Below are 11793 nucleotides of genomic sequence, written 5' to 3' on the forward strand. Positions count from 1 at the left end.
CCCGGGGGCCCGGGCGCTCTCCCGGTACGTGCGGCCGCGCGGAGCCCAGCGCCCGAGCCACGCGCGCCCAGGTAGGGGCCGGGCGCCCTGCGCACGGGGCCGGCCCGGGCCATGCCTCTCTGGCGTGACGGGGCGGCCAGGGCCCGAGGGGGCGGCCCGCGGCGGCCATGAGGGCGCCCCGCCGGGGGTAAGGCGCTGCCGGGCGGCGGAGCCCGTCCCTGCCCCTCCCCATGGAGCCCTCGGGGCTGGAGCAGGAGGGCCCGGGCCAGACCCACCCGCACCCGCACCACGAGCCCATCAGCTTCGGCATCGAGCAGATCCTGAGCAGCCCCGAGCCCGGCGGCTGCGCCGTGTCCCGCCCGGCGGGGGAGCCGGACCTCGCGCTCTTCGGGGGCTGCGGCGGGGCCGGCGCCTACAACCCCGCCTGCTCCTACGGCCTCAGCTGCAGCGTCAAAGTCACCCCGGGCGCCGCGCCGGGGGGCCCCGCGGGAGGCGTGATCCGCGTGCCGGCCCACAGACCCCTGCCCTCCGCGCCGCCCGCCGCTGCGCCCCCGCCGGGCCTCCCCGGCCTCTCCAGCCTCCCCTTCCCCTGGATGGAGAGCAGCAGGCGGCTCGCTAAGGACCGGCTTTCAGGTGAGCCCCCCGCGCCGCCCGCCGCCGCCCTCGGAAGGGCAGAGCCCGGCCTGCCCCGGCTGCGAGCGCCCGCTCCTCAGCCCCTTTCCTGCCGCGCTCAGCGCAGGCGGCCGGCCCGGGTGAAGCTGGGCCCGATCCCGGCAGGTGCCGAGCGCCCCTCGCTGTCAGCCGCAGCCGACTCTGCAGCGCGCCGTCCGCAGGGCTCCTGCCTGGAGCGGCCTCCCCGAGCCCGGTAACCGGACCCTGCCAGCCGCTCCGGCTCCGGCTGCGCACCCCTCGCAAACCCGCGGCGCGGCGGCTGCTGGCAGAGACCCGGCTCCGCACCCGGGGGAGGTTCTGCTCCAGCGCAGGCCTGGCTGCGCTCCCTGCTCCTGGCCCGTCCGGCGTCTCGGGTCCGGGACAGAGTCATCGCCTGTCCCCGGATCCCCGCCCCCGGCTCGCCCGAGAACCAGGGCAGGGAGAGACGCCCCCACCCCAGCCGCACCCCGCGGGGCAGGTCCCCTTTACTTGGGCCGTGCGTGCTCGGAGGCGCCCCGCGCCCTGACCCTGTTGCGCGCTGCGGGTGAGACCCGGGCCCTGCGGAAGTTAACGGCGAAGCTTCCCCAGCTCCGCCGGGCAGGATTCGCTCCGCGCCCCGAGCCGCCGTACGGAGCCGGCCCCTGGCCCGGGGCAGTCCCGCTGCCGGGCTCGACTCTGCGCCGGGCCCCGGGTCTAGCCACGCGCTAGCGCCGTGGAAGCCCCGCGCTCTGCGCGCCGCGTGGGGACGGACAGCGCCCGCGGGCCCCGGCTGCGCTCTGGGCGGGTGCGGACTCTGTTCCCCAGGGTCCGGGGTCCCAGCCTGCGGTTCCCCGCGCAGCGCCGGCGCGGACACGGGGTGTGTGTGTGTGTGTGTGTGTGTGTGTGTGGGGGGGGGGGTTTATGGGGCAACCCCCAGCTGGGTTTGGGGAGAGACGTCGGAGCCCGGCTCCGCACCAAGGGCCCCTGCTCGGGTCCGGGGCAGCCGGGCTCCCACGCAGGTCCAGACCCGCGGGGCCCTTCCGCCGCCCGCTCCCCGCAGGTCCCGGCGGCCGGGCCCGGTGTCTCCAGGCCAGGCTCGCTTGGGTGGAGCCAGAGGAGCGGGGCGCAGGCCGGATCCCAGCCCGTGTCCCCCCGGAGCGGGTCCCCTCCCCCTGCCAACCCAGCTCCGCTCCGAGCGCCGGGGCGCGGCCCTCTCCACCGGGAAGCCGGTCTCCAGCCGGCTGCGTGCGGATGTGATGTGACGGGCCGAGATGGGAAGCGGGGCCGGGGCCGGGGCCGGACCAGCGCTGGCGGGACCGCCGGGCTCCCCCGGCCCCGCAGCCGACACTCCGCTGGGGGCTCGTGAGACCCGCCGGCCTGTGCCGGCCCCTGCCCCCGACGGCGGGTCTGTGCGGCGCTGGCAGCTCCCCGCCCGTGCGGCCCGCCGGTGGAGCCGGGGGCTGGGAGGGGTTTGGGCAGGGTCGGCCCCGCCCCGCCCCAAACACCCCCGCCGCCGGCCCGAGAGTCTCTGGCTCCCTGGGCGCTGCCGACTTGCCGCGCGGGGGAGGCTCGGGCCGCACTCTGCCCCGCCCCCCTCACGTTCCCCCCGCCCTGCCCCCGGCTCCCCCTGCTCCCCCCGCGGCTGATGGGTCTGCTCGCACGGCGGAGGGCAAAGGGCCCCGCGGCGCTGGCAGCGATGGGCCCTGCGGATCGTTAAGGCCGGGGCTGTGAACACCGGCCCGGACTCCTGGGTCCCGTCCCCAGCTCCCACACGGCTCTGCCAGGCGGAGGTGGCTGGGCAGAAGTTCCCGCGGCTCTGTCTGTCCATCTGCTCTCCTCGGCGCACTCCAGAGCCCAGCCATCAGCGGGACCCAGAGCTGCAGCTCCCGCCGGGGGGGAGGGGGGGTTACTGCTCCAAGGGGTGATCCGGTCGTTCGTCACCTCTGGCAAACCAGCTGGGGGCTTGTTTGGCTGCAGGGTCCCTTGGGGAGCCGCGGTCCCTGTTTCCCAGAGGGGGGTGCGCCCCTGAAGGCCGCTGCTGTGGATTTTACCCCGCGGGGTGTGTGTGTGTGTGTGTGTGTGTGTGTGTGTCTAGAGACTCCTGCTCCCTGCTGCCCTGGAGCCGGCCTCTGACTGGCCCTGAGGTTTGTGGCCATGCTTAGCCCTCGTGGCCGGGAGTCCCTGCCCCCTGTCCCCGGTTCTGTGAGAGGGCAGCAGGCGGGAGCAAGGGGCGAGCGGGCCCAGCTGGCAGGGGGCAGAGGTGGGAACCTGGAGCTGGAGCTGTGGGCCGGGCCCCTGGGGAGCAGGGCTCCGTTCTGAGCTCTGCCGCACTACCAGGGTGCCCGCAGCCCAGGCCTGGCCTCAGCCCTGCCCCTGTGCTGCGGTGCTGACCCCGCGGCCTGCTGGGCCATGGCTGGTGGGTTGGATGGGGCCGGCCCCTCCTTGGCACAGCCCGGCTCAGTGGGGCTGGTCTCGGGAGTGTCTGTGACGCGGCCTCACTCAGCGACTCCAGGCCAGCAGATGGCTGAGCTGGCTGCTAGCGATGGGCTGCCCAGCTCACGTGGCAACCCTGCCCAGCTGGGTGGCTCCATCTGCATGGACTGTGTCTGCTCCTGCCCAGCAGGGGTGTGCAGGGGGGGGACAACCAGGGGCACAGGCCCTCCCACTTATCGGCAGGGGGGTGGGGGGCGAAACAGAACAGGCCCCTCCAAAGCACTGGAATTTAAATTCCTCCGCTGCCTGGGAGGAGTCTTGTTTCCCGTGGGATGAATCTGAGGGAAGGGAGGCCTGCGGGTGGGGTGGGGTACGGTTCCCAGGCAGGCGTGGCTCTGAGCCATGGCTAACGAGGGGCTGTGAGCCAGCCAGGTGGGGGCCAGGCTCCCCCGTGAGCACCTGCACCATTCCCCCCCGTCCCTGCTAGGTGCAGCTGGCACGGTGACACCAGGCTCTGGTGGGGCTAGCAGGTCAGTGGCTGGGATTAGAGTCCCAGCAGCACCTCCCAGATCCCGGCCCCTTGAGCCCCCTGCACAGTGCTGGCAGGAATCCCAGGCAGGCTGGCTTGGAGCATGGGAGAGCCAGGGGCCTGAACGCCACAGGCTGGCGCTGCCGCAGCCCTGCAGGTAGCAGCCCCGAGGCAGACGGCCAGTTGCCGGCTCACCAGCGGCTCAGCCAGTCATTGCCGGGAGGAGCCGATGTGCCCGGCAGAAACTCAGCCCCTCTGGCCTGAGAGATCAGCCCCCGGAGCCCATCCCCACAGGGGGCCCAGGCCTGAGCGAGCGGCGAGGGCGATATCCAGGCGTAGCCTCTGCCCTGACCTCTGCCCTCCTCTCTGCCTGCAGCCGCCCTCTCCCCGTTTGCGGTGACGCGGCGCGTCGGGCACCCCTACCAGAACCGGACCCCGCCCAAGAGGAAGAAGCCGCGCACGTCCTTCAGCCGAGTGCAGATCTGCGAGCTGGAGAAGCGCTTCCACCGGCAGAAGTACCTGGCCTCGGCCGAGCGCGCCACCCTGGCCAAGGCCCTCAAGATGACGGACGCCCAGGTGAAGACCTGGTTCCAGAACCGCCGCACCAAGTGGAGGTAATGCAGGCCGCACCACAGCGCCGGGCCCCGCTGCGCCCAGCCAGGCCAGCCCCGGCTGGATGGGAAGCACCCGCCTGTCCCAGCACCGCCTCATTCGCAGCTGGGGGAGTAAGTGCCCCTGCCGCGAAAGATGGGGCTGGATAGGCTGGGAGCCCACCACATCCAGGGCTCCCACTCGGCTCCCCACAGCACCCCCAGCTGGGAGAGGCCGGGGCTGGAGTAGCTGGGAGCTCCCTCTCCCCCCACCCCCTGCAGCCAGCGCTCCTGTTTGGACAGGGCAGAGCGGAGTTAGACACCCCCAGTGCAGGGGCAGGATGGGGTGGGGGGAGCGGGGTAGAGGTGCTGGCATGGGGCAAGGGGTGTGTGGTTGAGGTAGGATGGGGAGGGGAGGTGGGTGGGGGAGAGAGGCCGGTCCTGGGTGGGGAGGGGGGGGCGGGGAGGAGAGAGGACGGCTCTAGGTGGGGGGAGGGGATAGGCACCCCGGGTGGGGGGAGGGGACAGGCGCCCCGGCAGGCGCAGGCAGCCGGCAGGGCGGTAACACGGCTCTGCGATGTCCCCCGCGCAGGAGGCAGACGGCGGAGGAGCGCGAGGCTGAACGCCAGCAGGCCCACCGGCTGATGCTGCACCTGCAGCAGGAGGCCTTCCAGAAGAGCCTGAGCCAGCCGCTGCCGCAGGACCCGCTCTGCATGCACAACTCCTCCCTCTGCGCCCTGCAGAACCTGCAGCCCTGGGCTGAAGACAAGAAGGTGACGTCCGTCTCGGGGGTGGCATCTGTGGTGTGAGGCCCCCGTGCCGCCCCTTGGAGCAGAGGGGAGAGACCTGGCCGCACGTCCCCACGGGGGCCTGAACTTACGGGGCGGAGGCTGCGGGGTGGAGGCTGGATCTCGGAGCCCAGTGCGGGTGCAGGCCGGTGGGGCGTGCGCTGCTGGCCACAGGGACCATGGTGCCAGTGTGCTGCATGCCTGCCCGGGCTGGGTCTGCTCTGCTGCAGCACCCACGGGGGAGCCAGGAGCCCCGACGTCCCCTGGCCAGGCCGCCGGGAACCCAGGCTCACTGACGCTAAGGATCTGCTGACAGCTGACTTCTCAGAGACCTGCACTGCCAGCGAAAGGGTAAAGCCGGCACAAGTGGAGGCCTCGGTCCCATCAGCCAGGGGGGCTGGGGACCCCAGCGACTGGCTGGGGCTCTTTCCAAGGCAACACATGCTTCTCCCCCTGGAGGGGGCAGAGCCGCCCTGACGCCTCCAGGTCCTGCCCACAGCTGCCCCAGTGTCAGAGGCCAGCCCCCCTTTTCTGTTGGGACTGGAGGGTCCCACCCTCTGCAGTGCCCCATGCTGCTGCCCCACGCTGCGCTGCCGAGGCCCTGGGGTGGAGTGAAAGGCCCCCATGGAGTGAAGCAGGAGGGGGCTTTGCCCTGGGGCCACGGGGAGCATGAGGTTGAATGGAGCCCTGGGGCCTGCGGAGTCCAGCTTGTCACAGAGCAAGCGTGGAGCTTGGGGGGGGAGGGGACTTCTCCACTACTGGGCACAGGAGACTGGCCAGACTGGGTCCAAGCAATGGTCCATCCGGCCCAGCACCTTGTCTGTGACCGTGGCCGGGCTGGGGCCAGAGGCTTCTGTGGGAATGAGCCGAACAGCAGGGGGCATGGAGCAGAACCGAGGTGTTCTGGCTTCCCCGTGCCCTACGGAGTGAAATGCTGGGAAGGGTCCTGGGATCAGAGTCTGATCTCCTGCGAAACAACAGGCCCAAGAAGTTCCCTGGGTGAGTGAGAGCAGAGCTTCTCCAAAACATCATTGACTTCAGAATTGTTAGCGAGGGAGAACCGAGCCCCGCCCTCGGTGAATTGTTCCTGGGGCTAATTTCCCGCTCTAAAAAATTACACCTTGTTTCCAGCCTGTTTGTCTAGCTTCCATGTCCAGCCAGTGGCTGGCTGGACCTTTGGTTGAGAGATCACAGAGTATTTTATGGCCAAATTCCCGTCCCCCATATAGGAATTTATAGACTATGATCATGTCACCCCATAACCTTCTCTTTGAGCCAGCCTGTCACTCGAAGGCAGATTTTCTAATCCCCTTTCATCATTCTGGTGGCTCTGCTCTGACCCCTCCTCTTTATCAACACCCCTCTTGAATTGTGGGCACCAGACCTGGACACAGCGACCCGCAGTGGTCGCACCAGTGCCAAATACTGGGTAAAATAGCCCCTGCGCTGAGTGGAGAATCCCCCGTTTACGCATCCCAGGATTCCTTGAGCTCTTCTGGTCCCAGCGCTGCCCTGGGAGCTCGTGTTCAGCTGATTATCCACCAGTGCCCCCAACGCTCTGTCAGAGTCACTGTTTCCTGGGCTAGCTGCCCCCTCCCTCCCCCCCGGGTACGTGTGGCCTGCGTCCTTTGGTCCTAGCCATGACTTCACATTTGGTTGTTCAGAAACACGTTTGCTTGTGCCCAGCTTGTTGGAGGGAGGTATGTCAGACCTGAAGCAACCCACCCCCTCCACTGACCTCCATGGGCCTCCCTCCCTGATCTCCCTTATCACCCGTCATGGCCAATCAGCCCTTGCCCTGGACATATTCCTCTGTCTGGATCTTCTGTGCAGGGCTGGGCCCCGAGCACACGGGCTGCCCAGCTGTCCTGATTTCACAGGGACAGCCCCGCTGTTTGTCTTGCACAGGTGTAGGTTCCTGCCAGTTGGAGTCGGAAGCAACAAGGGCTGGTTCAATATCTGGGGGATCCTTTTCAACAGTACAACACAAAACTGGCTCGAGACCCCACCCAGTCACCTGGGACAAGTACAGCCCCCGGGACGCCCCTTGAGGCAGCACTTCCCCTCTTGCAGGCACAGACGCTGAGCGTAGAAAAGAGACGTTTAATAGACGGGGAAAAGTAACCGGGCATTAACGTGGGAAAACGCCGCGAGGAAGATTCACAAGGATAAAACCATGAGCAAAACACCCACCCCAGAGTACGCTGGGCGGTTTCCACTTGCCTCAGCTTCTTAAGTCCAGCAACCAAAAGTTCCTTTAATATGCTCCCCTCCTCAGCCCGCCCACAGGCATTGTCCTTAGTCAGTGCAGACCCAGAGTTCAGAGGTGCAGCTGGTAGCCTGCTGGGGGGAAAGGACCTTTGCTGGCTGGGCTGTCTGGAGGGTCGCCCTGCCTGCTACTGGCCGCCCTGCCCTGCCGGCCCCGCTCTGCTCCGCTCTACTCTGCCTGCCCTGTCGGCCAGCCAATGCACGCACCCATCACCTTCTGTCACCAGCTGCTTCTCCACTGCCAGTGACCTCTGCCGGTCGGGCTCGGGTTTCAGCCAGCCCTCCGTGATTCCAGCCCTCCATGATTCCAGCGCTTGGAGGAAGCGGGGGGGTATTCTTGGCTGAAGCAGGCAGGGCAGGGCAGGGCCGCGGTCCCACAACAAGTGATTTCAGCTCTAGAGATCACGTAAGAAAAGACTCCGAGTGGAGCCTGGCCTGTGACCAGTGCGGAGGGGCAGTTAAACCATGCCTAGGACTCAGAGCCACGCCTCCAGGCAGGGACACCTCCTCCCTCCCCTCCATTACAGGGGTCTGGCCTTTGAGCCCCTTGCTCAGTGGGTTCAGTCCAGTCGAGGGTGACCCCTCAGTCAGGACAGAGCCCAGCTCTGCCGCGCTTTGCTCAGACAATTGGGTTATTGAGTCATGACCCGGCATCAGGTGAAGAGAATGTGTAGCCTAGCACCAAGCGAAGTCGGTCACTTGGGCACACACGCTCTGTTGCTGGGTACCGGCCGGGCGGGTGTCTTCATCTGAATACAGTCTGGTCCTGAAGCCTATTCCCCTGCCCAGCCAGTGCTGCAGGGGAGAGCTCGTTCAGAGCCCAGGGGTGCCTATGACCTCCCATCTCTTGTCCCGCTTCCTCACACTTGCTCTCTGGTCATCCTAGTCCTGGGTTATCCAACCCCCCAGCCAGCCTGTCCTGCCCCTTGCAGCCCTGACTCTGCCGCGCTGTGACTGGCGCTGGGGGTGGGAGGCTGCTGTTGTCATGCTGGGCACACGCTGTGTGTGCAGGGAGGGTGGGGCCTGGCCAGCCAGGTGCTGGGGGCTGTGAGGAACAGCAGGCTGCAGCTGCGCTGAGAACTGCCTAGGAATGGATCCCGCAGGGAGGGGAGCGCCCTCCCCAGGACAGGTGCCCAGCAGGGTTGTGTCACAGATCCACAGGAGCTTTGCCATGCCCCAGTCCCTTGGAGGAACTCCTCTGTGTGCCGGACGTCCAAGGCTCCCACTCTTGCTGCAGCGTGGTACATGTGGCCTCAATGTCCGAGACTCCAGCCCCCGGCTTCACCCCGCAAGCTCTGCCCAGCGAGTCCCGCTCAGAGACTCCTGGTCAGAGGCTTGTCCACACTGCAGGGACCATATGTCACGAAGTGGGAATTCTTTGGTAATATTTTATGAGTCCTATGTGCGCCTCAGTTTCCCCTATGATTTGCAGGGCTACCAGTGGGAGTGGGAGAGGGAAGAGAGGACTCAGTTTGCTCTGCAGCCAGGCTGAGGTACAGGCGTGTGTCACCTCCCTCTGGAGGTGGAATGAACGAGTCATTAAGGAACTGGCTGAAACCATCCCAGATCACTCAGGGGGCCAGAGAGACAACCTCAGCAGAGCTCCGGGTGGGAAGCAGGAGAGCTGGCAGCTAGAGGCTCAGTCTAGGAGGCGGGGAGGCTGCGTGGCCTGCCCTGAGGAAGAGCGGGGCCCCTTGGGGTCTGCCCCACTGAAGGGCTCCTCCAAGAGACTGTTGAAAAGCTGGGGCGTGGCACGTAAGAACGTAAGAACGGCCATGTTGAGTCAGACCAATGGTCCAGCTAGCCCAGCGTCCTGTCTGCCCACAGTGGGGAATGAACAGAACAGGACAATTTATCAGGTGACCCAGCCCCAGTCATCCAGTCCCAGCTTCTGGCCGTCAGAGGTTTAGGGACCCCTGGAGCAGGGGGTTGTGTCACTGACCATCCTGGCTAACAGCCATTGTGATGGTCCTGTCCTCCAGGAGCTTGGCTAATTCTTTTTTGACCCCAGTTCTACTTTTGGCCTTCACAACGTGTGTTGTGTGAAGAAATACTTCCTTTTCTCTGTTTGAAACCTGCTGCCATTAATGTCTCTGGTTCTTGTGTTACGTGAAGGGGTAAATAACACTTCCTTACTCATGTTCTCCACACCAGGCACGATTTTATAGACCTCTCTCATGTCCCCTCTTAGTCGGCTCTTTTCCAAGCTGAACAGTCTCAGTCTTTTCACTCTGGCCTCATATGGAGGCCGTTCCACACCTTTAATTATTTTTGTTGCCCTTCCTCTGCACCTTTTCCAATTCTAATATATTTTATGAGCTGGGGTGACCAGATCTGCATGCAGGATTCATGGGGTGAACGTACCACGGATTTACAGAGCGGCCTTGTGATATTTTCTGTCTCGTTATCTCGTCATTACCTAACGGTTCCTAACACTCTGCTGGCTTTTTTGACTGCTGTGCACATTGAGCGGATGTTTCCAGAGAACTATCCACGATGACTCCAAGATTGCTTTCTTGAGTAGTAACAGCTGACTTAGACCCCATCATTTTGTATGTGTGGTTGGGGTCATATTTTCCAGGGTGCATTACTTTGCATTTATCAACATTGAATTTCATCTGCCGTTTTGTCACCCAGTTTGGTGAGATCCCTTTGTAACTCTTCGCAGTCTGCGTTGGACTTCACTATCTTGAGTAGTTGTGTATCATCTGCAAACATTGCCACCTCACTGTTCACCCCCTTTTTCAGATCCTTTATGAATATGTTGCACAGCACTGGTCCCAGTACAGACCCTGGGGGACCCCACTATTTATCTCTCTCCAGTCTGAAAACTGACTATTTATTCCTACCCTTTGTTTCCTGTCTTTTAACCAGTTACTGCTCCGAGGCTCTTCCCTTTTATCCCATGACCGCTTACTTTCCTTAAGAACCTTTGGTGAGGGATCTTGTCAAAGACATTCTGAAAGTCCAAGTACCCTATATCCACCAGATCACCCTTGTCCAAATGCTTGTTGAACCCCCCCCCCCCCCCAAAAAAAGAATTCTAGTAGATTGGTGAGGCGTGATTTCCCTTTACAAAAGCCATGTTGACTCTTCCCCAGCAAATCGTATTCATCTGTGTGTCTGATCATTCTGGTCTTCACTATAGTTTCAGCCGATTTACCTGGTACTGAATTTAGGCTTACTGGATTGTAACTGCTGGGATCGCCTCTGGAGCCTTTTTAAAAAAATCAGCACCACATCTGACGAAGTGGGTTGCAGCCCACGAAAGCTAATGCCTGCAGAAATTACATTTGTTAGTCTGTAAAGTGCTACAGGACTCTCGTTGTTTATGCAGCATCACATTAGCTCTCCTCCAGTCATCTGGTACACAAACTGATGTAAATGATAGGTTGCATGCCACAGTTAGTAGTTCTGCAATTTCATCTTTGAGTTCCTTCAGAACTCTTGTGTGATATCACCTGGCCCTGGTGACTTCCTACTGTTGAATTTATCGGTTTGTTCCAAAACTTCCTTTATTGACGCCTCAGCCTGAGACAGTTCCTCAAATTTGTCACCTAAAAAGAATGCCTCAGGTGTGGCAATCTCCCTCCCATTCTTGGTAGTGAAGATCAATGCAAAGTATTCATTAGCTTCTCTCCCACAGCCTTATCTTTCTTGACCGTTCCTTTAGCACATTGTTTAGCAGACTTCCTGCTTGTGATGTACTTAATTTTTTTTCCTGTTAGTTTTTGTCTTTGCTAGTTGCTCTTACAATTCATTTTTGGCCTGCCTAATTATACTTGATTTGCCAGAATTTACATTCTTTTCTATTTTCCTCACAGGATTTTACTTCCAATTTTTAAAGGATGTCCGTTTGCCTCTAGCCACCTCTTTACTCTGCTGTTTAGCTGTGGTGGTGTTTTCACTGCTTTTTAAAATGCTTGATTTTGAGTATACTTTTAGTTTGAGCTTGTATTATGGTGTATTGAGAACGTTTTCATGCAGTTTGCAGGCATTTCACTCTTGTGACTAGTCCTTTTAGGTTCTGTTTAACTAGCTGTCTCATTTTTGTGTAGTTTCCCTTTCTGAAGGTAAATGCTATTGTGATGGGTTTCTCTGGTATTTTCTCCCCTACAAAGAGGTTAAATTTAATTACATTAGGGTCGCTATTACTGAATGGTTCAGCTCTAATCACCTCTTTGACCAGATCCTGTGCTCTACTGAGGATAAATTCAGGAATTGACTCTCCCCTCGTGGGTTCCAGGACTAGCTGCTCCAAGAAGCAGTTGTTAATGGTGTCTAGAAATTTTATCTCTGCATCCCGTCGTGAGGTGACGTTCCCTGTGACTATGGGGATAGTTGAAATTCCCCATTATTATTGGGTTTTCTGCCTTTGTAGCCTCTCTGACCTCCCTGAGCATTCCACAGTCACTGTCACCATCCTGGTCAGGTGGTCGGTAGTATAGTCCTACCGCTATCCTCTTATTGGTCAGCAGAGACTTTCTATCCACAGAGATTCTGTGGTGCTGTTTGATTCATTGAAGATTTGTGTTACATTTCACATATAGCACCA

At 62.0% G+C, this 11793-nt stretch overlaps 1 protein-coding gene across 1 annotated transcript; it reads left to right on the forward strand.

Annotated features, from left to right (window-relative positions):
* Nucleotides 1-230: 230 nt before the first annotated feature.
* On the forward strand, nucleotides 231-6059 carry TLX2 (T cell leukemia homeobox 2). Its single transcript, XM_067533527.1, has 3 exons — nucleotides 231-633; nucleotides 3969-4206; nucleotides 4775-6059. The coding sequence occupies exons 1-3, from the start codon at nucleotides 231-233 to the stop codon at nucleotides 4989-4991; spliced, it is 858 nt and encodes a 285-aa protein (XP_067389628.1). The 3' UTR covers nucleotides 4992-6059.
* The last annotated feature ends 5734 nt before the right edge of the window (nucleotides 6060-11793 follow it).

The sequence above is a fragment of the Emydura macquarii genome, unplaced genomic scaffold (assembly GCF_026122565.2).
Source record: "Emydura macquarii macquarii isolate MOO-44397 ecotype Brisbane River unplaced genomic scaffold, CSIRO-AGI_Emac_v2 contig_3345, whole genome shotgun sequence".
Taxonomy (NCBI): domain Eukaryota; kingdom Metazoa; phylum Chordata; order Testudines; family Chelidae; genus Emydura; species Emydura macquarii.